Source organism: Chanodichthys erythropterus, chromosome 22 (genome assembly GCF_024489055.1).
Source record: "Chanodichthys erythropterus isolate Z2021 chromosome 22, ASM2448905v1, whole genome shotgun sequence".
Lineage (NCBI taxonomy): Eukaryota > Metazoa > Chordata > Actinopteri > Cypriniformes > Xenocyprididae > Chanodichthys > Chanodichthys erythropterus.
The window spans coordinates 8,392,588-8,418,233 of NC_090242.1; the positions used below are offsets into that span (position 1 = coordinate 8,392,588).

At 34.8% G+C, this 25,646-nt stretch overlaps 2 protein-coding genes across 2 annotated transcripts in view; both read left to right on the plus strand.

Moving 5' to 3' along the window:
* Positions 1-4,486: 4,486 nt before the first annotated feature.
* Positions 4,487-9,876, plus strand: zmp:0000001268 (CYTL1 domain-containing protein). Its single transcript, XM_067376664.1, has 4 exons — positions 4,487-5,090; positions 5,174-5,218; positions 6,999-7,145; positions 7,994-9,876. The coding sequence occupies exons 1-4, from the start codon at positions 4,842-4,844 to the stop codon at positions 8,051-8,053; spliced, it is 501 nt and encodes a 166-aa protein (XP_067232765.1). The 5' UTR covers positions 4,487-4,841; the 3' UTR covers positions 8,054-9,876.
* Positions 9,877-10,535: 659 nt separating this feature from the next.
* Positions 10,536-25,646, plus strand: part of stk10 (serine/threonine kinase 10) — a 67,521-nt gene continuing 52,410 nt past the window's right edge. The window contains exons 1-2 of the mRNA XM_067376377.1: positions 10,536-10,999; positions 24,467-24,631. Of these exons, the coding sequence (XP_067232478.1) occupies positions 10,841-10,999; positions 24,467-24,631 (324 nt within the window). The 5' untranslated portion in view covers positions 10,536-10,840. The remainder of the gene's footprint in view (positions 11,000-24,466; positions 24,632-25,646) is intronic.

Here is a 25,646-nt window from a genome sequence, read left to right on the forward strand (position 1 = left end):
AAATAAAGTGTCAATGACGTGATGGTCATTTTTTAGTCCAAAGACCTTAATAATAATAATTAAAAAAAAAAAAAACAAAGATATGGCATCAAAAGTAAGTAAGGTAGTACAACTAGATCTTTTTTATTGAATCCCAAAGGTTTTAATTATATTTTGCTTCATAAAGGTATTTTAAAGATTTTGAAATGTCAAAAGGTCATTAGGTTTAACCCTCCAAAAGCCAATACAGCCATTTCATTTGTGATTAAAATATCTTAAAATGTAATAATGTTTTTTTTTAATTATTCTGGCATGATTTTATAACATCATATATCAACATAGTGCAAAATGTTTAAATTATGTGTAGAAGTCGTTGCTTTGTTATGAGAAAGAATGTCCGGAAAAATGAATTTCATTGATGTCATTCGGAGTAACCAATATAAAGGGATCATTTTGGATCAAGTCATGCTGTCAATATCATGTGACAGGATGTGACATCACACCTGCACAGGACCACATGGTCATGAAGCAAATTAACTAACTCTCTTTTAACTATTTGAAAAATTCATGTTTTAACTTGATCATACGCATGTCCCGAAACATCAGGTCATTCGGTGCAACTGCTATAAAACATGGAAAATTATGTAATATTTTAAAAACTTTATTAAATAAGAAATGTGTGATTGTCCTTTTGCTAGCTAGATATCAGCCTGTTAGGACTGTTTGAAAATATCATCATTCGGTATAACCAAAAGTGTCATTCGGTAAAACCGAAATTTTGGTTAAACCAAATGACTTTTTTGGTGACAAATTTTGTCCATTTTGTAAAAAAATCACAAAAGCATGTTAATTGATTATAAAAACCACATAATCTCATTGTTAACACTTAATAAAACTTTAAAATTAATTATATCTCCATTATGTTTTTGTTTTTTTTACACTTTTAAAAACCTTTTTCGTAAATGGCCCATGTTTTACTTGATGGTTACACCACTTGACACATTCATTAAATCAAAACTTTAATCAAAAACTGTAAAAAAAAAAAAAAAACAGCATTTAAACAATGATTTAAGAACTTGACACAAGTAAATTTTAAAAGGTTTATAGTCGACCCAAACTGTGAGTTAGTGTAGATAATTGCATCGTAACTGTGGAATAGAATAGAATAGAATAGAATAGAATAGAATAGAATAGAATAGAATAGAATAGAATAGAATAGAATAGAACAGAATAGAATAGAACCACATAAATCAAGGCCAAGGTCATGTGAATTTTCATGGAAAGTTTGCTTAGCTTGCTTTTTTTTCTACATACACAGGCAGGCTAATGAATTTGCTCTGGGTCATCTGTCTTGAAAGGGAAATTCTTTTTAGGCAGTAAGAGCAATAGGATCTCTCAAAATCCAGCCAAATCACCATTACACTCTTGGCACATCGGAGTACTTTACAAGATTAGATGCATCATGCACACACAGCTCTTTTATAGCTTAACTGGCATTTACAAATACTCTAGTCACCTTTCCTGAATAGACTTACATAACACGTTTTATCGCACAAGCATGCTTCTTTTCACTGACTTAAAGTGATGAGCAGATGTCTCTGTTGAATGATAGAAGTGTTTATTCAGGAGGAGGAGAGAACGATATAGAATGTTATGTTTCTCAGCAGGGAAGGTCACGCTGATGGAATGACAAGCAATGATCAGCTGAAGAGCGTGTGCTGCCATCTAGTGGTACAGGACTGAATTAGGCCTACATTTGATCTAGTCGCATAATTATTCACACACACATACTGCACTAATTTACAATTAAAATGCGTTTCCCTGGAGATTTAAAGTCATAGTTATTAGACTATTAGATTTTGGAATTTTAATTATACTTAAAGATCTTAAATGTATTTAAAGCACATATTGCTTTAACCTTCAAATTTTAGTGATTTTTTATTTTTTTTTGTGTCAGAATTGAACATTTCTTTTCTAGTTTGTAGACTCATCTGTCCAGGTCATCATTGACTCTTATTCTCAAAAGCCTCTCTTGGCAAGCACAGACTGTATGTCTGAAATGTATCATGGAGGCCGCAGGTATGTGACATTTAAGAGCTCATTTGTTTAATAAATAAGCTTTCCGATTTTCCCCATTCCTGCACAAGCTCTCTGTACCTCTAAATGGAAGTGCTCCAGTACTTTGCCCTTTGCTTTTTGGAAATTGTTTTGTTGCAAAATCTTAGTGAAAAAGAAATGTTCTGTTCAATTACTTTAAATTATATAAGTATATAAAAAAATTGTAATTTAAATTAAATAAAGGGCCACTTAAAGGAATAGCTGACCCAAAAAAGCAGAAAATTATCCCATGATTTACTCACCCTCAAGCCATCCTAGGTGTATATGACTTCTTTCAGACGAGCACAATCAGAGTTATATTAAAATATATATGCTGGCTCTTCCAAGCTTTATAATAGGAGTGAATTGGAGGTGAGATTTTGAAAAAAGTGCATCCATCCATCATAACAATAATCCACACGACTCCAGGGAGTTAATAAAGGCCTTCTGAAGTGAAGTGATGGGTTTGGTAAGAAAAAATATTCATATATAAACCTTTATAAACTATAATTAGCAGACGGTCGTATGCCATACTCCTACATCCTACATCATGGGTCAGAGGTCACTCTTCCACTGTATCTCTATCCGTACAGCCGTTACCGGAAGCTAGTTATTATAGTTTATAGAGTTTTAAATATGGATATTTTTCTTACAAAAACCCATCGCTGCTCTTCAGAAGGCCTTTATTATCCCATTGAAGTCATGTGGATTACTTTTATAATGGATGGATGCACTTTTTTGTGCTTCAAAATCTCGAGCCCCCTTCACTGCCATTATAAAGTTTGGAAGAGCCAGGATATTTTTTAAATATATCTCCGATTGTGTTCGTCATAAACAAGATAGTCATATACATCTAGGATGGCTTGAGGGTGAGTGAATCATGGGATCATTTTCATTTTTGGGTGAACTAACCCTTTAAATAGACTTAAAGTGTGCAATTTCATGATTCTATTTTTCTTAACATGCTTAAGTACACTTTTAAAAAATGTCAAATTAAAAGCTTTACTTTAAAGTACATTTTAAATCACTGTTTTAATGATCTTTCATCATGCTCTAAACTAAGAAGTACACTTGTTTTGATGTGTTAACTAACATATTAACATACCTGATAATTGTGTTATTTGATTTAAAGTTAATATATTTCAAATGTTTTAAATTGTAACTTCATAATTACAAATGTGTAATTACAAATATACATTGTTCACACCATTATTTCCGTAATAAGTACTCTTTTTAAAAGTACTGTGTTTACAATGACTGACTACTTGAATTTGATTAAACAACATGAGACTGAAATGGCAAACCTCTGCTAGAGAAGAATTGTGATAAATTCTCCTTAATGTTGAGTGACTGAAGCTTAGTTAAAGACTTCTTGGTAACACTTTAGAATAATGGTCCGTCATTTTTAGACAATTACGCAGGAAGTAATGCAGGACAAACACATAGACACAGCCAAATATGGTAACAAAATTGACTAATCTGTAAGTAAAGGCAAATTTGGAACTGAAATAGTTCCTCATTAGGTAATCAGTAATTGCTGAATGAGATTAGCCTCATTAAAGGGTTAGATCACCCAAAAATGAAAATTCTGTCATTAATTATTCACGCTCATGTCGTTCCACACCCTTCGTTCATGTGACTACAGTGGTTCAACCTTAATATTATGAAGCGACGAGAATACTTTTTGTGTGCCAAAAAAACACAATGACGTCTTTATTCAACAATATCTAGTGATGGGCGATTTCAAAACACTTCTTCATGAAGCTTTATGAATCTTTTGACTTGAATCAGTGGTTCAGAGCATGAAAGTCATGTGATTTCAGTAAACGAGGCTTCATTACATCATTAGTGTTTCGAAATTTCAATGGTTCATGTGACTTTGACTGTTTGACACGTGTTCCGAACCACTGATTTGAAACAAAAGATTCGACTGAAGCAGTGTTCTGAGATCGCCCATCACTAGATATTGTTGAACAAAGTCATTATTTAGTTTTTTTGGCGCACAAAAAGTATTCTCGTCACTTCAAAACATTAAAGTTGAACCACTGTAGTCACATGAACTGATTTAAATATGTCTTTAGTAGCTTTCTGGGCATCTGAAAGTGTTAATTATCTCGCTGGCGATGAAGGCCTCACTTTGTCTGAGATATGAAATCTTTTTTACTCTAAACGTGGTTATAAAATGCATCCCTAATTATTACTCAAGTGTTACCCAGTCACTTTGCAAGAACTGCTAGGACCATCAGGACCATTATTTTAAAGTGGAAAAAAAAGTTTTTCACTTTAAAATAATGGTCCCGATCACTTGTAGTTGAAGAGTGATCATTCATTCCCTCCTTCATTCATTCATATTTTTACCTAATGAATGTCATTTCCACCACACCTTCACTGATGTACTGTATTTGAAAGTATTCTGTGGTGAAAATAACTTTTTATGCAATAATTAATACATATAAAAGTACACTTACAAACACTATACAAGACAGCAGTATTGAATCTCAATCTGTTGTTCATTGGCACTGCTGTCATCTTTATTGGGGCAAAATTGTTGGCTGCAATTTGTGCAAAGCATTTTTGTGGTGCTAAATATAGAAATAATTCGTGTTTATTTTGTTGTTTACAATTATCATTGTTTTAAAATAGTTTTGTGTACTTGTAGACACTGCTGCATACCGTGGGATATTCTGACAACACTTATGAGCAACCGCAAGCAACAACTTGGATAAGACAATGATGGGAATTCCAGGCTAATTGATTCATATATCATGTCATGTTTGGTAATGAACACAGCATGTTTGAATTTGCAGTGTATAAATGCAGCGCACAGAGAGCAGTGTTGTTCACAGGGAGCAGACAGCATGCTTGCACACACATCTCTGCTTCTGGTTCTGGTTCTGGTGCCCGTGGTTTGGGCTCAGCCGTTCCCCATACCACCGACCTGTTACACTAAAGTGCTGAACATGGGTAAAGAGATCACTCAAAGAGCGGCGGAAATTAAAAAAGACCACGACACTGTAAGTCTATCAGATTGAATTGAGGTGAGTACAACAATGCCATGACAAAAACACTGATGTTTTTCTTGTGCTTTATGTTGCAGTTTAGATGTGCAGCTCACCTGCCCGACCTGTACATCGACGTTCATGTAAGTTCATGTAAATGACCGTTAATTCGACATTTGAGAGATAAAGCTTGCTTGTAATGTAAAATAATGTTGACACACAAATTGTAAGTAAATTCAGAATCTCATATCTGGATCAGATTCCTCCTCAAAAGCAAGTAATTATAATAAACTTATGGGCCGTGCACACAGAACACATTTTCTTTTCCAATGCGCTACTTTTCCATTTTTTTTTTTTATGCAAACGCACACTAGACCAGGGGTGTCAAACTCGTTTTAGGTTAAGGGCCGGAATGAAAAAAAATAACCATGTGCGGGTCAAATTAATTAAAAAACAAAAACCCTTAGTGCACTGATAGTTGCATAAATATTAACCATATAAACAACAAATTAATTTGCAAGAAAATTAGTGCACTGCTCTTTAAAACTACATTTGTTTTTACAGTGAAATTTTTTTTAGATTTTTAAAATAATGCTTTTTTAAATATTAGTGATGCAGCTATTTTGATTTTTTTTCTGGCCAATTCCAATTTTTTTTAGAAGCAAATTGGCCAATTCTGATATGGTTTCAGATTTTCTTTTTTTTAAGCAAATTTATTTGTTGTTTATTTGTTTAAAAAAATATGTGTAGCTCTTTGATATTAGAGGCAAACACTGGATTTTTATCACAATCCCAAAAAAGATGTTATGCACATGAGCATGATCAGTTGTTTTTAATTTAAATTATTGTACAATTTCAACATTAACAGCAAAAACAGCATGGTCTGACTTTAGCTCTGTGAACTTATATAAGACACCTGCACAAAACAAAATCAGCAGAAGGACTGAATGAAATGCGAATCTCACTCTCTTACAGTAGGTGGCGCTTATGGAACTGCAGTGATATAGTGTTTCCATGGTTACCTCTATACATAAAGCAGGGCTGTGTTTATAAATAGGCTACTACTTTACCGGAAATGAGAGGAAAAGCCATCAAAACTTTTCTGAAGACAGGTCCCTTTAGAAATACATTCATATCAACCCCAATTTGATATTTATATTATTCTTCCTATTTTTCGCAAACAGTGAGCTTTTAGAGTGCATCTTAGAGTATTTTCTCTGCTGGCGCGTCTGTTCTCCTCTTTGTGTCTGTATTCAGTGTGTGCCTGCGTTTACATCCTTTTCACATACATTGCAAATATTTCCACACAAAAGAAATTTTGGGAAATTATTTCAAAGCACTCTGTTTGCAAGCCGGGAATAAAGATTGACCAAAATAAAACTAAAAAAAGTTTGGATTTATGACCAGTGGACTAGTGCATCTCTATTTTTCTTATTATAGTTCAAATCATCCTTGGACACCTTTTTGGGCCATATGTTTGACACCCCTGTGCGGACTGTTTAATTTGTTCGTTATTGGTGTTATTACATATGGAAGGCCAAAAGGTTCAAAAACATGTGAATTTTGACTCGTCAACAACACGTAAAATACGTGTATTTCACATATATTTCATGTGTTAAATACATGTTGAATATGTAGCCTATATATATCACGCACTGATTTTTCACATGTTAAAATTCATATGTTTTTGAACCTTTTGGCCTTCCATAATTGCATCACATCCCAAAAGCATGAGTCTCGAGACCCTCACATTCTGCCAAACCATTCCCGAGCACTGCGTCAAGCGTTTTTAGATGAATGACGCTCTTACGAGTGATCTTTTTGAATACAATTAAGCACATTCCTCCCACCCCCCATTACATGTCTGCCACAAAAGATGTTAAATGCCCTGTATTGTCAATCATATATTGTTTGTGCTGACAGAACGCTTGTGTAATGTCCACGATGAACACTTACCTGTCTCTGCTGGGCGGCATGAGAGAACGCCGATGTTCGTACAACAGGAAAGTGCAAAGCCTATCTGCTGTGATTAGACAACTCTATATCATTATATCACAAAAATGTCATGGGGTAGGTCAAGCATTTATTTTACATATACAGTAGGCCTATATTTGTATCAATTTTTGGTCACACTTTATATTAGGTGCCGTTAACGACTGTGTACTAACATTTAAGTTAATAATTTGATACAATACACTTATTGTTCACATATGTTTTTACAATGTGCTTGTATTTAAAAAAAATACCTGTAATTACAGGATTTATCTTCCCTTACACCTTAACTCACTCAAAATGCTGGGTTGAAAACAACCCAAGTTGGGTTGAAAATGTACAAACCCAGCAACTGGGTTAAATGTTTGACCCAACCTGCTGGGTAGTTTTATTTAACACAACTATTATTTAAAAATTACTGTATTGCTCACTTAAAATGAATATGTTAATATTAAAATGAATATGTTGGAAATTAACATTTATTAATATGTTTAATGAATAATAATTAAACCATAAACATTTATTAAATTGCTTATTAATAAATGTTCACCTTTTGATTATTATTGTTGCCTCTAGTAATTATGTGCCTGATTTTTAATTTCCAACCCAGTCACTGGGTTTGTCCATTTTCAACCCAACTTAAGTTGTTTTTAACCCGGCATTTTACCCATACCAGCAAACCTGTTCCTAACCCTACCCATATCCACCTCTAATAGCAGTGTTTCACAACACAACATCAACACAACTAGAACACTGTACTTATTTTTGACGTAGTTAAGGACACCTATTATAAAGTGTGACCCAGTTTTTTTTTTAATTATTTTCAGTTCAATTATTTTATACACTTTTTTTTTTTTTTTTACAGTTTTGTTTGGGTGTGCCCTTGCTATAATTGTGTGCCTGAAAAAGCTGTTTATCTGTTCCAGGACTTGGTTTTTACCTATGATAACTGTGAAGTATTACAGCGCAGAGGATGGAGAGGCTGAAATCACTGGAGGGAGTTTGGAGGATGATTGTATAAAGATCGTAAAGAGCCCATTATTCATTGTGGTAACAGATGTTATTCATAATCAGCAGTTTTGAAAAGCATTTATACCACTTCAGCATTTTTTTTTTTTATTGTTTAAAAGTTTTTAAAGAAGTAAAAAGTAAAACTTTTCTGAAATCATAATCATGATTTTAGGTTTTTCAAAAAATTGTTTTCAATGTTTTAATGTTTTTATCACATGGTAGTAAAATAGCATCTTGTACATCGGCAGAGCTGGTAGTAATCTGGATTACATAATCACATTCCAAATATCCTATTTCTTGTAATTAGATTATATTACATTTTAAAATACTTGTAATCAGCCTACAGTTACTTTTTTATTGACTACATGATTACATATTATTCACAATTAATTCATAATTTATTGATTCTCCCCAATTCTTCTTTTTCATGTTTTACATTTTCCTTTCTAAAAAAGCATATTGCTTATATACATTCAGAAAGTCTTGTCGTTTTGTGAAAGTACGCACAAATATTTTAAAATGATTTTTTATTTTGATTTCAACTTTTTATGTTTTAATTAATATTTTTTCATTAAACTCCTGCAGCTCCATCACTAACCCCAGTCAATGAAACCCTGACGAAATGTGATGTTTAATGCACTTCAGAAGTAATCTAGTTAGGTCAAAAGTAATCCAAAAGTAATCTAAAAGTAATCTAGTTAGGTCAAAAGTAATCCAAATGTAATCTAGTTAGGTCTAAAGCAATCCAAAAGCAATCTAAAAGTAATCTAGTTAGGTCAAAAGTAATCCAAAAGTAATCTAGTCAGGCCAAAAGTAATCCAAAAGTAATCTAAAATTAATCTAGTTAGGTCAAAAGTAATCCAAAAGTAATCTAAAAGTAATCTAGTTAGGTCAAAAGTAATCCAAAAGTAATCTAAAAGTAATCTAGTTAGGTCAAAAGTAATCCAAATGTAATCTAGTTAGGTCTAAAGCAATCCAAAAGCAATCTAAAAGTAATCTAGTTAGGTCAAAAGTAATCCAAAAGTAATCTAGTCAGGCCAAAAGTAATCCAAAAGTAATCTAAAATTAATCTAGTTAGGTCAAAAGTAATCCAAAAGTAATCTAAAAGTAGTCAGATTATATTGCCTTAATTGTGTAATGTAATGGATTACTTTACTAAGTTAATTTTTTTGTTATGACACTGACTTTGATTTGATGAACAAAATATTTTTCAAATATAATAAGACTTCAGATGCAAAAGCCTAAAATGAGCAATTTTATCAAGCTCGTATGTTTAGGTTCAGTAATTTCCTTTTTTATTGCCATTACAGTGAAATAACTGAACATAAACATACAAGCTTGATAAAAATGCTAATTTTAGAAGAAAATGTCAGATGGCGCTTAGAGGCTTTTGCATCTGAAGTCTTCAAAAACAAATATTCACTTCTTCTTTGATAGGAATAATATTACAAAATGGCTGCTAAAGTTGTTCTCTTGACTTTACTTTACCACCCACAAACAATAAATTCAAAACATCAATGAATATTTATGAATGGCATTTTTATGTATTTTCAAATAACTAAACATCTGGAAAAAAAGAAATATCAAATCATTGACTACATATATGTTAGCGTAGGCCTACATTTCACAAACATATCTAATATTGCAGTGCTGTGATAAAAAAAAAATCTTTTTGTAACTTTTTAAATGTTTATTGTTTTAAATGTTGTTTTATATTCACTATATTCTATATAAAGTGTTGTTATATACAGTATATTTTGATATGACATAATGTGATGTTTAATGCACTTCAAAAGTAATCTAGTTAGGTCAAAAGTAAAAAGTATATATAATATATATATATATATATATATATATATATATATATATATATATATATATATATATATATATATATAATTAATATTACAAAATTCACTTCTTTGATAGGAATAATATTACAAAATGGCTGCTAAAGTTTTTCCCTTGACTTCACTTTAAGACCCACAAATAATAAATTCAAAACATCATTGAATATTTATGAATGGCATTTTTATGTATTTTCACATCTGGAAAAAAGAGATATCACATCATTGACTACATATACATTTCACAAACATGTTGTGATGTGACAAAAAATCTTTATTTGTAACCTTTTAAATGTTTATTGTTTTAAATGTTGTTTTATATTCACTATATAAAGTGTTGTTATATACAGTATATTTTAATATGCCATAATGACGTGTTTTCTATTCTAAATAAATAAAAAAAAATTGTACTACAAATTCACCACAAGGTGGGGGATGTGTGCAGCAGTTTTTTTCTTTTTTAACTCAGGCTTTTTCATATTTTATCAGTACTGTTTTTTGTGTGCGTCTTGATTAAATGATCACAGTAACATTATTAAATACAAAGATTAAGATTAATTAAATGCATAAATTGCTTTATAACGAACTTTAAAAACTACAACTCCCATGATAGTCGAGTGCAGTGGGCGTGGCTCTGTGGCTCGCACACACAACAGCAGTGAGTGAACAGGTGAACACGAGTGTTTCTCTCGCCTCTGACGGTGGATGTTTTCTCATGGATGGAGCTGAAGAAGTCTTTTACCATTTGAAGTTATTTTATTTTTTTCCTAAGTGATGAAGATGTCTGTTTTCTGTGGCGTGCCGGATAATTTTCAGCCTAGACGCTTTAGTTTTTTCTGAAGTCAACTAATTCATCATCTACAACTACATCATCATTGTTTTTTTAGCATTTGAGCGGACCTCTATTATTTTAAAATGGCTTTCGCAAAATTCAGCAAGATGATCAGATTTCCTGCGATTGACATCAAGAAGAAAACCAAGCAGTACGAGCACGTTCACCGGGATGTAAATCCGAACGACATGTGGGAAATTATCGGGGAACTGGGCGATGGTGCTTTCGGTAAAGTTTATAAGGTGAGTTCGGATGTTAATAAACATGTTAGACAGACCGCGAAACGAAACTACGACTTCTACTATGGTAAAGATTGAGTTCATGAATATTACCGTATCATGTTGACGCCGCTTCGTAGCCTTCCGTTCTATCCTAATTAATATTCATAAGCCTGGCCTTAACCAGACGCGTTGATTAGCCAGCTAACTAGCGCACCCGCTTACAACTAGTGGTCTTTCAGCCAATCAGTTAGGCCTGCTTGGTGAACGTCATTTTTTTGTACTTAATATTCATAAACCAAACCTTCAGCATAGTAGGATTTTGAGAAGTTCTCGTAATTGGCAACCTGTTGTGCTTTAACCTGTTGTGCTATAGAATTCAGTGTTGGGTGTAATTAATTACTGCTATTTAATTACTTTTCCCTCGAAAAATAAAGGAAGGAATTACTATTAATTTTTCGGTAACACTTTACATTAAGGTCTCATTAGTAATTCATGTATTAATTAACATGAACTAACCACTAGCAATACATTTGATACTGTATTTGTTAATCTTTGTTAATGTTAGTTAAATTAACATTAAGAAAGATTAATAAATGCTGTAGAAGTGCAGTTCATTATTAGTTAACTAATGTAGTTAACGAATGAACCTTATTGTAGTGTTACTTCAGATGTAATTGCTTGAAATGCATCACATTTTAATGTTAAATTGTATGTTTTTAATGCAACCTTCTCCCTTTACACACTTTGGTCAGTTCAAGAATACTTTATACAATTATATATTGTTGTATATGTCAAAAATCATTATGATATTAAGTAAAGATCATGTTCCATAAAGATATTTTGTAAATTTCCTATATCAAAAATGTATTTTTGTGAGTGGATATGCATTGCTAAAGACTTCATTTGGACAACTTTAAAAGTAATTTTCTCAATATTAAATTTTTTTTGCACCCTCAGATTCCAGATTTTGTATCTCAGCAAAATATTGTCCTATCCTAATAAACCATACATCAATGGAAAGTGTATTTATTCAGCTTTCAGATGATGTATAAATCAGAATTGAATTTAAAAAATGGACCCTTATGGCTGGTTTCGTGGTTCAGGGTCACGAATGCACTCACTGTGTTTCACTTTCTAGTCTAAAACGTATACAAAACAACTACCCATGATCTTTTCTGTCATATAACTCTTGATTTATGTATTAGTGCCAACATTGTGTTTATTTGAATTGTGAGAAGAACCCTTATGAAAATCAGGAGATAAGACTTGTGCACACTTGACTGGATGGTTTAGAAAGCGACTCAGTATTTCATGTACTGACATGTGTTGTGATACGCGTTACAGCGTCATGAAGTGATGCGTTCATTTAGGCTGTTATTACCTTTTAATAAAGCCGTCTTGACTAACTGATAACTCAATTACTGCTCCAGTTAATGGCACTCGCGATGCCCTGACAGGTCACATGCGTTCAGCCTCGGGCCCTCAGGGGCCACTCAGAGTCACTGTGTAGGAAGATGCAGGAATGTGCTGCAGTTTCGATAGGCGGAGAGGAACCCTCGTGTAGGAAACGCTGAATTTGCCTTTTGTCCCCAACAGAGTGCTGTGAACTCTAGGGCGTTTCAAGCGGACACTGTAACCCTCTTACCAGGTTGACTGGGGTTAAATACAACCTCAATAAAGACAGCTTTCACAGTGGAGCCGTCCAGTAATACTGTAATTCTCATAATACATGCACATAATATGAAGGTTTGTGCACATTTGTGATTTGTGACCTCAGACTCATCTGACTCAATGAAAACGCTGTGCTAATAACAATACAAAATATCTTATGGCTCTGATCATCTGGTCGAGCTTTAAGTGTAGAAGCCCAAACAGTTTCTCCGACTGCTGCTTATATCAGTCTTTGTTAGGTAAATTAATCTTCATGAAATCTCAAATCAGCCATCAAACTCCTAAACCTTCTACTGTTGATTTGTTTTTCCCCTGGACCTGTTGAAACACGTGGCTCTATGAAACTACATCCTGTGAACTCGTACAGGGGATTTTTACTTGCACCTCTACACTGACAGCGAGAGATGTGATGAAATAAAGTGAGAACACTCTCATTTTAATCAACAAAACTATCTATACTGTTATATATTTGCACTTTAGACGATGTACAATACTTCCTCATCCTCGAGGTATCACAATTACTCAAGAATGACTGTCAATACAACAAGAACAACATATTTTAGGGCTTAACAACATAACTAATAGCTAATCATAATTATTTCAGACACCCATTTCACAGAATTAGTGTTTAAAGATGAACATTTTAGTGCAAAAAATTGGTAATTCTCACCTCTCGCTAGTGGTGGGCGATATACTGGTTGACATGATTAAATTTGTCAATGCGATTACACTTATCATTTGCATGCGTTTTTAAGCATTGCGGTTTAAATTCAAGTTATTTTAAACCATTGAAGGGCAGTAAGCAGTTAAAGACAACTGTGTCCGAAATTGCCCCCTATACCCTCTTTCACTGTACCCTACATTAGTTCACTAAAATAGTTCATTTGAAGGAGTGAATAAAAACGAGTGAGTGAATTCGGACACCGAGTGCGTCGGAAGCGCTGCCGCATTTGCATAGCTTGTGTTTGCTGTTACGATTTATCTTGAACTCTGTCATGGAAACTATGTATAAATTAAACAATGTAATAATCAATTAAAAAGGAATTTCTACCCTATCTTTTGAATGGGAAACATCAAATTCTCGAAGTCTTAAGTCCTAAAAAAACTCTTGTGCCTCATTTCGGAGGCGCGCGTCTGACTGTTTCTATAGAAACCGGTGCTTCTAACGGCTGCTGCAGTGACGCGATGACTTTACCAGTGGTGATTGGCTCTTATTTAGAAGGCGGGACTTATTCCGCCATATTGCGCGTTACACTTTCTCCAATTTAAACAATACGAGTGACGCATCTTGTGTTATTCTATAGTCTTTGACTGTACCCACATTGGACCAGCGGTTTGGAAAATGTATGGATGGATGATTCAGCTGCGGGCGCCATCTTCTGGTCAAACGTCGATAATGTCCACTATTGTTTTTCGGACACCATTACAAATGGCTGTTCCCTCAAATAGTGCCCTATTTAATGGTATAGAGATGATTTCAGACACAGCCATGGTTTTGAGATCTGCGCACACATGAAGCCACTGCTGAGCGTGTTAGTACTGAACTGAGTTCTCTTTACCACCTAATTGGGCTTGAATGGTTAAATACACATACTTGTGTGTCAAAGTGACCATGTCTTTGCAAATAAATGCAGTCATTCTTGTCTTACATGAACATAAACAGCTGAGAAAGAAAACACAACAGTATATTGGATCAGTGCATTCGCTCTTAAAGGATTAGTTCACTTTCAAATGAAAATTAGCCCAAGCTTTTCTTACTCTCAAGCCATCCTAGGTGAATATGACTTTCTTCTTTCTGATGAACACAATTGGAGATATATTAATACATATCCTGACACATCCGAGCTTTATAATAGCAGTGAACAGGGTTCATAAAGGCCTTTTGAAGTTAAGCAATGTGTTTATGTAAAAAACAAAACAAAAAAAAACACATATTTAAAGGTGCCCTCGAATGAAAAATTGAATTTATCTTGGCATAGTCAAATAACAAGAGTTCAGTACAAGGAAATGACATACAGTGAGTCTCAAACTCCATTGTTTCCTCCTTTTTATATAAATCTCATTTGTTTAAAAGACTTCTGAAGAACAGGCGAATCTCAACATAACACCGACTGTTACGTAACAGTCAGGATCATTAATATGTACGCCCCAATATTTGCACATGCCAGCCCATGATCCCAACATTATGAAAGGCATTAGACAACGGCGGAACGTCTGGATCTGTGCACAGCTGAATCATCAGACTAGGTAAGCAAGCAAGAACAACAGCGAAAAATGGCAGATGGAGCAATAATAACTGACATGATCCATAATATCATGATATTTTTAGTGATATTTGTAAATTGTCTTTCTAAATGTTTCGTTAGCATGTTGCTAATGTACTGTTAAACGTGGTTAAAGTTACCATCGTTTATTACTGTATTCACGTAGACAAGAGAGCCGTCGCTATTTTCATTTTTAAACACTTGCAGTCTGTATAATTCATAAACACAACTTCATTCTTTATAAATCTCTCCAACAGTGTAGCATTAGCCGTTAGCCACAGTGCATAGCCTCAAAATCATTCAGAATCAATGTTAACAATATAACAGTATACAATACTCACATAATCCGACGCATGCATGACAAACACTTTGTAAAGATCCATTTGAGGGTTATATTAGCTGTGTAAACTTTGTTTATGCTGTTTAAGGCAAGCGCGAGCTCTGTGGGCGTGGATCACGAGAATTAAAGGGCCAGTAGCCCTGAATCTGCTCATTTATAATGATGCCTCAAAATAGGCAGTTAAAAAAAAGTATTTTGAGCTAAAACTTCACAGACACATTCAGGGGACACCTTACACTTATATTACATCTTTTTTTAAAAAGTTCTAGGGCACCTTTAACAATTTATGAAGTAAAATATCTTGCTTCCACCAGACCGCCTTCTGTATTCGGCGTGTGAAGAAACTCTTGCAGTTCAAAAAGCTTACACTACATCCTACACCTTCCCTATTCAACTGATGCGACGCCAGTTTACACATTCTTCGTAACTTGAATATAGAAGGCGGTAATGCCAGATCATTTGTTTATTTTTTTTAATCTTCCCCAAAATAATTCCAAAAAAACACTATTACATGATTACATAATTGGAATAACACTTTAGTTTAGGCTCCAATTCTCACTATTAACTATTTGCTTATTAGCATTCATATTATTAGGATATTGGCTGTTTATGAGAACTAATAAATCACATATTCATGTCTTATTCTGCATGACCTATATCCCTCAATCCTACCCAATACCTAAACTTAACAACTACCCTAACTATTAATAAGCAGTAATTGGGAGTTTATTGAGGCAAAAGTCATAGTTAATAGTTAGATAAAAGTGAGAATTGAACCCTAATCTAAACTGTGACCAAAATTGTGAATCACACCAAAATAACAGATTTGAATTCAGTCAAATCATGGCCAAATTTCAGATATGTCACACAATTTATTAAGGAATTCAAATATTTGCAGATGTCTTTCACTGATTGAATATGGATCTGGTTGCAATTCAGTTGGATTCTTTTAGAGAGGAGTGAAGTGTCTGTTTTCTCATGGTATTTCAGTTAGTTAATGCTGAGTCGCTCTTTGATTGTTAATTATTGATGAAACCCGTGTGGAAGCACATGGCTGCCGTGTGAACAGCAACCTGTCAGGGGTAAAGTTTGACATGTGTATCTCATGGTTGTGGTTCTTCAGAGTAAAGTTTGAGATGAAATCACGTGTTTCTGGCGTAGGTCTGCTAATCACCAGTGTTCAGTGCTGTTGGCTGTGCATTGATAAGAGCATCTTCTCTGTGGGCGGAGATGAACATATTCTGCATATTAGCTAAACTACACATTGAGGATCTAGTTGAGGCCTCATTGTTTCTGTCCATTACTATTTGTAGTTTTGCAGTTGCCACCCAATTCATTGAAACCATTTGAGTCATTGTGCTGAACTTTAAGACAGGGTGATAATTGTACATAAGTGTGTTTGTATTTGTCATGCAGCTCTTTAGAAATAGTTTCATTTGGTCATTGAATTGTTGTGAAATTGGCCCCATTTATCATAATAAATGCAATGATAGTGACAAATGAGTCCAAGGCTTAGCTTGTGCGTAAAGATAATATTGTTTGACGCACAAGGTTACTCTTACTTGTGTAAGAATGTAAGGTTAATAACCTTAGAACAATGCTTCAACACCTTCAAACTGATCTAGTATCTTTTTTTATTAGTCTCCTTATCTCTTTAAGGCAGTTAATTACGACTACAGTGGTGCTTGCACATAAATATGTCTTATGTCTTTGGAATCCTTGGGTCAAGAAATGCATGCCTCAGATGTGCTCATCGTGGTGAAATTCTCTGTATTTTTTGAAAAAGCTACTTTTGGCCAAATCGAAACCAAAGCAGTTCAACGAGATTCTCCATTTGATAGTCAATAATTATCAAAAATGCTAAAAATTTTTATTCACTGCCCCCAAGGGCAACCAAAACGTTTAAAATGGGTGGAGCCACTTGTACTAAAAGGCTATAACTCATGAATGGAATGAGATATTTTCACCAAACTCAGCTCACCTATGTAAGAGCTGATTCTGTAGTCGTGTAAAAAAGGATGCTGCGACTGGCCACTTGGTGGAGCTATAATAGCAAAAAAACATGAAAACTGCTATAATTACTTCACTGTTAGTCCAATCGACTTGAAAATTGGCATGCAGTGTCTTTATCCAAGGTGCCATGATTGTGTTTGAGGACATTGACGTATCTCAAAAAACATGTCTGCCATCGGCCAATGAAATTTGAGCAGCTTTCAGACAAGGTTAAAGGATTAGTCCACTTTTAAATAAACTCTTCCTGATGATTTACTCACCCCCATGTCATCCAAGAAGATGTTCATGTCTTTCTTTCTTCAGTGGAAAAGAAATGAAGGTTTTTGATGAAAACATTCCAGGATTATTCTCCTTTTCAACTGTATATGCTTTATAAACAGATGATCGCCTTGCACGTGCTTCCGCATTCTTCAAAACACTTATGCTATATGTCCTACGCCTTCCCTATTCTACTGCGTTCGTTCCGTAAGTAGAATAGGGAAGGTGTAGGACATACAGCGTAAGCGTTTTGAAGAATGCGGAAAGCGGAAGGCGATAATATGTTTATAAAGCATATACAGTTGTATTTTTTTTTTCAAAAATGACAGATCGTTTCTCTAGATAAGACTCTTATTCCTCGTCTGGTATCGTTTAAAGCTCTTTGAAGCTGCACTGAAACTGACATTTTGACCTTCAACTGTTTGGTGCCCATTGAAGTCCACTATAAGGAGAATAATCCTTGAATGTTTTCATTAAAAACCCTTATTTCTTTTTGACTGAAGAAAGAAGGACATGAACATCTTGGATGACATGCAGGTGAGTAAATTATCAGGAAAATTTTATTTAAAAGTGGACTAATCCTTTAATGGAGGCTAATCGGAAAGAAACCCTGGGCCTGTTTTACTCACATCCCAAGAGTTCTGTGAGAAATTTGAAAGAAGTCGGTCACCGGGGAAGGCCTTGGCATTATTCTTGGGCGTAAAGGATCCTGTATCACGCAATTTTTCACACACGCCCACAACATTCATACCACATGGTAGAACTCCTTATTCTGAGCAACTTTGCCTCTAGGACCACCGCTGTCCATTGAATTGTTCATTAAATATTGGAGATTATTTCAAAAAAAGTTTTTGGCTCAACCTCTATAACCATTAAAAAGCTCAATAAACCATAAATTGCCTGAATTGGCTGTAATTGGTCTTTTCTGTAATTGCTGCTCGCAACTATATTTAATATAATACTTTATTGAGAACTCAATATTTGTGTAAATATAATCTCTCATCATTAATTATTACCAAATAGTCCATTTCTCTTTCAATTAGCCTTTGGTAACTAGTTGTAGATCACATGACATCTTGATGCTTTTGCTGAGCCGTAATTTCAAGATGACAACACAGTTCCTCGGACTGGGAATTATTCATTCCTATAGCAACACGACGGCAAAATACCTCTACAGCGGTCTTGTGGTAGGAGCTCTCACAAAATTTCCAGTTTACAAGCTGCAATTACGAGTTCTATGTGGATGTGAAGTTGGAATCTTGTAATTACGGCATGGCGTGAATGTACCTTTTCATGCGTGATAAATGGGAAAATGATTCAATGATGCATTTCAGCTGTACAGCAGCTCTAAAAGAAAATAGTGTCATTGTTCAGCTGAATTCAGTTCCATTGTAAAGATCATCAGTTATTAAAATAGTCCTGCAGAAAACAGTGATGCCATCATCCATCGAGTGTTTCCAAGGTGTGGTGTCAGTGTCAGCAGATGTAAACAGAGGTGTACCTTTTTATGGGTGTGTTGAAATAACTATTACACGGGGTTGAAAGTAAACTGTTCTGCTGTTGCTGCTCAGGGTGTTGTTTTGATGGCCCTCCAGGATATTGAGCTCCGATGAAAGCTTTGACTTCTGCCTGAACAGGTGCCATAATCCTCTCAATGGATATATAAGTGGATTTGGGGCCTTATTTATGGTTATGCTTCATTGAGGCGATGAGCACTTGAAAGTGTGTTTCAGTTTCACTGTTCAAACACTAGTGGGTCACTCCGAGTCAACTCAAGCAGACTTCCCTGGCTGATTTTTTTTTTTTTTTTTTTTCTCCTCCTGGTGAAAGAAATACATAAATGAAGAAAAAAGCCAAAATATTAAATGTCATGGATGTATATTTACTGCGTAATCCTCTATTTTGTAGAGGGGGGGCAAAATTATATGCGATATGTTTTTAGTTTCAAGATTATTTGTTCTTCAGATGTTCCTCTTTAAAAGAAAAAAGTTTCAGCTGTATGCAAAGTGACCCACATTTGGTTTTTGACCATTGAATATGTGTTTAATTTACCAATTTACTCATGGAGTCACATTGAAATCTCCATATCTCTGGAAATGAACCACGTTGGGCCTTAAAAATGAAGATGCCCAAATAAAACTTAACCTAAAAGGATATTAAGATATCTTTAATACTTCTTTAGTTACAGACATGCAAACTTGAGGAAAAAAACACAAGAAGTGCTTCTTTCCCATTTTTGAACGGTCACTGTTGGCATATAATGCAACAAAGATTGATAAAGTCAACAGATTTTATTAATAGACCTACCAATCTCTGTGTAAAAATAAAATAATACTGCTGTCATCTTTCTAAAGTCATTTTTACAGCCCTCTAATTTGGCTCCAAATCTCAGGTGAACATTGTCATTTTGACCCCCTCTACAAAATAGTGCATTACTCAGTAAATATACATCATTTTGGCTTTCATTGCTATTTATGCTTGTCTTTCTTCAGAATATATATTAACAAAATTTTAAATTTTGAATGATGCAAGTGCCATGTCACATCTTCAGTCTCTCTTTTGTCCAACCGATGAAAGGCAGTAATGAGAGCAAAACTTGTTTGTAAGTTTTATGTTGACTCGAGAAAGCCTGGCTAGAAAGTTTGAAGCCGGGTGCACACTGTATGATTTATAATAGTTCTTTGCTTGTACGACGGTATGAACTGTAAGCTGTAAGCCGTGTCTGTCGGATCTCAGTTGTCATTAATCTCAGACTGTACGGCAGTCAAGACACGTTAAAACAGATGCGCTCGAGAGGACTCATCCAGGGTTTTACACCATCAATCTGTTCAGTGACTGTGAGCTCCATTTACATGCGGGATAGGAATGGTGGCTAGCAAACAAAAACAATCATTAGTGTTATTTTGATCTTCATTTTTTTTTTTTGGTTTTCTTTTCAAGATGATGTGGATTGAGCAAGCGGTGGTTTGCTGTTGTCTCACTAATCAGGTTCTGTACTCCTATTTGTTTTTGATTTGACTGTTATCGTAGGAGAAGTCACAGTGTGTCGAATCTTCTGATGCGGCCAGAGATTCGAGGTAGAATTTGAAGTCAATGCTCATTAATCAGCTGTCGGTGACTAATGATCAAAGAACCGGGATCCGAGGAATCTCCCACAAAATTTGTCTCAGATGACCAAATCATGATCACAATAGTACATTGTGAACCCGGCTTGAATTAGTCTAAAAAAGCATTCAGTTTGAAGGTTTTATGATTAAAGTAGCTTTAAACATGGATTATTATATATCAACAGATATAATTTTTGATTTTAATTTATTTAAATAAAAAAAATATATATGTGTAATGCTAAATTAACACAAACTAAGATAAATAAATGCTTCAGAAGTATTTTTCATAATGTGGTTAATGTAAACAGATGAAACCGTGTGAATTATTGTCACACCTGATTTTTTTTCACACCTCTAAATTTCTACACCCAATCTTTACTGACGCTCCGTATCTCAGTTTTGAGAATGCAAACACCATTACGTCTCTCCATATTGCCCTCATTCATCTTTTGGCCATATGTTTTTAGTCACAGAAGTAATGGTCATGAAAAGGAAGATGTTTTTCTGTAAGATGCGAAGGCATTCTGACATGGTTCTTAATATTCGAGGGTGTGGAGTTTCTTTTCCCATATTTCATTGAACGGAGGATAAGATGTTAGTTTTGTTTACTTGGTCAAGCATCACATCAGGATATGACTCATCTGCACCATTTGCAGTGGGACTTTTCTGCATAACCCTAGCAACTGCACAGTAATGCCCTAGCAACCACCCAAAACACCAAACACCACAAACACCAACAGTACCATAGCATTGGTTTTATATAAAATGTATATAGCCATCTAAACCTCTCCTACTTTCATTCTCATTACATTTTTATTGATTATAACCATCACAGTCAAATTTATACAAGTCTTGCTTTTTGTTATTGAGCCAAATCTTGTTTTAGTTGAGATGCTTGAGAAATAAGCGGAAGTCTTGCTTTTGAGTGGTTTGCCAACACAGTTTCCTCTAAAAACACGGCCAGATAACCACAACGTCTGACTCCACCTTGAATAGTTAGCGCTGCACACTAACACAACATGTTTCCCACCGCATTGTCAGATATCACATGCAAGGTGATAAAACTGGCCTAATTTAAAAAAAAAACAGTTTCTCAGCTTTTGAAAAACTAAATCAAAATGCAGAAAAAAAAAAAATGAAAATGATATCACATAAAGAGCAACTCCATCATGACCCTCGAGGTCAGGAAGTCTTAAAATGTTAGATCATTTGATCTTTATGACAAGGTTAGATCAAAATGCTGTGGTTTGACTCTTTAGAAACATAATTATGATTTAACATTCATGATATTTGTTAAAATACATTGCAAAATATTTAACATATTTTTGAAAATAATTAAAATTATTGTTAATATGTGTGCGCTCACATTTATTCAAGGTGTAAGAAAAAATGTGAAAGGGTTAGTTCAGCCAAAAATGAAAATTCTGCCATTAATTACTCACCATCATGTTGTTTCACATCTGAAAGACCTTCATTCATCTTCAGAACACAAATTAAGATATTGTTGATTGTTGAGGCCTGCATTGACAGCAAGAACACTCCCTTTTTCAATGCCCAGAAAGCTACTAAAAACATATTTAAAACAGTTCATGTGACTACAGTGGTTCAACCTTAATATTACAAAGTGATAAGAATACTTTTTGTGCTCCAAAAATAACAAAATAGTGACTGTATTCAACAATATCTAGCGATGGATGATTTCAGAACACTGCTTCATGAATCAGTGAATCAGTGGTTCGGAGCGCCAAAATCACATGATTTCAGTAAACGAGGCTTCGTTACATCATAAGTGTTTTGAAACTTCAGTAGTTCACGTGACTTTGGCAGTTTGATACGCACTCTGAACCACTGATTCGAAACATGATTCATAAAGCTTCATGAAGCAGTGTTCTGAAATCGCCCATCACTAGATATTGTTGAATAAAGTCGTTATTTTGTTTTTCTGGCGCACAAAAAGTATTCTCGTCGCTTTATAATATTAATATTAAGGTCACATGAACTGTTTTAAATATGTCTTTAGTAGCTTTCTGGGCACTGAATTGTTAATTATCCTGATGTCAATGGAGGCCTCACTGAGCCATCGGATTTCATCAAAAATATCTTAATTTGACATTAATTACTCACCCTTTGACATGAGGGTGAGTAATTAATGACAGAATTTTCATTTCTTTGTAAACTAGCCCTTTAATAATTTTTACTTAATGGTTACATCACTGAATTAAAACTTTCAAAATGTTTGGTATAAAAGTTTGGAATAAAACAGTTTTTAAAAATCATTCAACCAAGATAAGGGAGAAAAATACAACTTGAAACTTTTAAAAAAGTACATATCTAGAAACTTGACACATTATTTAAGTATACATATATATATATAAGTAGATGTTTAATATATATAATATATATAAGTAGATGTTTAGTTGAATTATTTTTTGGCTTTATCATGGACATTATTATTAGCTTTGATCCATGCAGAGATTTATTTATGCACGATATTTGAAATAAAAAAATAAATTGCTTTTTTTCAATTCTTCCCCTTCAAACACCAGTAAAGCTCAAAGTATACTTTGTTTTTTAAGCGTACACTAGCATACATGTACAGTCGAAAGCATATACTCCATTTGATCACGAACCATACACTCTAAAAAATGCTGGGTTGTTTCAACCCAATTTTGGGTCAAATATGGACAAACCCAACTGTTAGGTTAAAAAAATAATTTAGAGATTTAACCCAATGGTTGGGTTTGTCCATATTTGACCCAAAACAGCATTTTTTAGAGTGTAGACTGTAAAAAAAGATGGACAGTGCCGCTCCGATTCTTTCCACTGTAGAAAAATGCAGCCAAAACATCCCAGTAACACTCGGAGCCAGAGTCTGTGCAGTAGTGATCCTGAGGTGAAGCCGCGGCATCAAGGTCCCGCTCACACTCCCGCTCCCGCAGACTCGTTCGCAAGCACAGCTATCAATCATGTTGTACACCAGGTTTTTATAGCAACAAATAACTAACCAAAACCAAAACTTAATGGGAAATCGAACACTTGAGCATACGTCTGCGTGATGAGAACTAGAAAGCATCTTATAAAAAAAAAACATCAACTGGATTTTTTAGTTTGGCTCACATCCCATTTGATTACATGGAGAGGGCGGGGTTTAAGACTTATACTGCAGCCAGGGGGTGATCAAAATGTTTTGGCTTCACACTTAGTACAAACACAGGCAGCCAACACATGCACTCTAGAAGTTTTCATCTTTGTCCAGTGTCTGCTCCATTTTTCTCCAGAAGTTATGACCAATTAAAATGGCTTCTTTTAAATTAAAGTAACCCCCTCACTCAATGCAGACGTCTGTTGTTGTAGCAGTCTACGGTATTTTGTTGTGTTGTTGTTCTGTCTCTTTAGCTTAATTTTCTACTGTGAAACAATGACCACCTTGTGGAGCAACTGATTAGTGCAAGAGAAATTCAGTGCGCATTCAGGTAGTACTATTCTGGTGATGAAATTTGCGCCATGCATGCTCTACACTGACCCTCGCATACGTGTAAAAACCTCACGTAAAATGTATACTTTGGGCTTATGACCCATTAAACCTTTATCAATGACAGCATCAAGCTCACTGACTGCACCACAGTGTCTCCTCTTCTTACATGTGCAGTTAAACAGCAATAATGCCCATTATTTCAGCTCTAATGGCAAGCTAAACAAGAATCCCAGAGGCCTGGTGAATTAACCGCACCAAAGGGACAAGCATGGATTGGAACAGGAATATCAACAGGATGTAGCCTAGCAATGTGAATCATGCTGACTTTGTGTTTTGATGAGAAACTGGTTTGTCTTTCAGGCCCAGAATAAAGAAACTGGTGTGCTAGCTGCAGCTAAAGTGATCGAAACCAAAAGTGAGGAGGAGCTGGAGGACTATATGGTGGAGATCGACATCTTAGCATCTTGCAACCATCAGTACATCGTCAAACTTCTCGATGCCTTCTTCTTCGACAACAAACTCTCGGTAAGATGGTTAAACTGACCTTTCTTAAAAACAACAAAGTGTGTTGTCTTGTGTATTATCTAAGTGGCTCAGCGGGTTTAAATGAATAATCTTTGGCGATAAAATAATATGGTTTGATTTTGACTTCTCCAGTCGTTTAGTCTGTTTAAACCCTGCCCCTGCAACCTCTCGATCATCTGCCTCTTCTTTTGAATGCAGTGCCCACTTCCCAACAGCTGATGCACAGAATCAAGTGCCGCCCTACATCTTTTGTTTTTCGATAATCCGTTACACTTGAACGTATTTCACAATATGGAAGAAAACAATCTGTCGCTACTTCAGTTTCATTGCAACTTTAAGAGGTGTTCACACTGACCTCTTTTTGCAATGATAAAGCAGCCGTTGATGATTTGACCATTGAGTTCACTCAGTCTTAAATAACGGAAATTTATAATAATTTATAATAATTCAATAAATAAATTTACTGAAAATGTGGTTTTGAAAAATTTAAGGATGTCAGCTGGGTTATTAAATACTGTTGTCACTCTCGTTTACTGAACGGTGCATGAACGTAGCCATTAGGGCTGCGTGATAGATTGAAATACTGCAAATGTACATATCGCGATATGGATATTGCCATATCTGAATGATTTTAATGGGCTATTTCAAAAAGTTGCAAAAAGTCAAAGTTTTAGGTTGATGCATATAGCAGACTTGCATGAATTGCTTGGTGTTAAAAAGAGTTAAGCGCAGTAAGCTGTGGAAAACAACTCGTTGCTGTACTCACACATCTGAACGTGCACACAGAAAGCCGAGTCTCAGATAACATGTGATCCCGAATTCACTTCTCTTTTGCAGCTTATTGCACTGGAACGGTAAATTCACACAGTTATGTCAGAATGCCTGTCTTGGCCAGTGTAAACTGTCGGTTATGTCTTAGTTGAACATAAACAGTTGGGAAAGGAATCGGATGGATCGGTGCATTAGCTCTTAAAGTGACAGCAGCCTAATACAGTAAACCTGCTGCTGTCTGTCG

Coding starts and splice junctions, on each gene's coding strand:
- zmp:0000001268 (XM_067376664.1), top strand. CDS start 4,842: ATGTCATGTTTGGTAATGAACACAGCATGTTTGAATTTGCAGTGTATA. Junction 5,219..6,998: donor ACCTGTACATCGACGTTCAT/GTAAGTTCATGT, acceptor TTGTGCTGACAG/AACGCTTGTGTAATGTCCAC. Junction 7,146..7,993: donor TATCACAAAAATGTCATGGG/GTAGGTCAAGCA, acceptor TATCTGTTCCAG/GACTTGGTTTTTACCTATGA.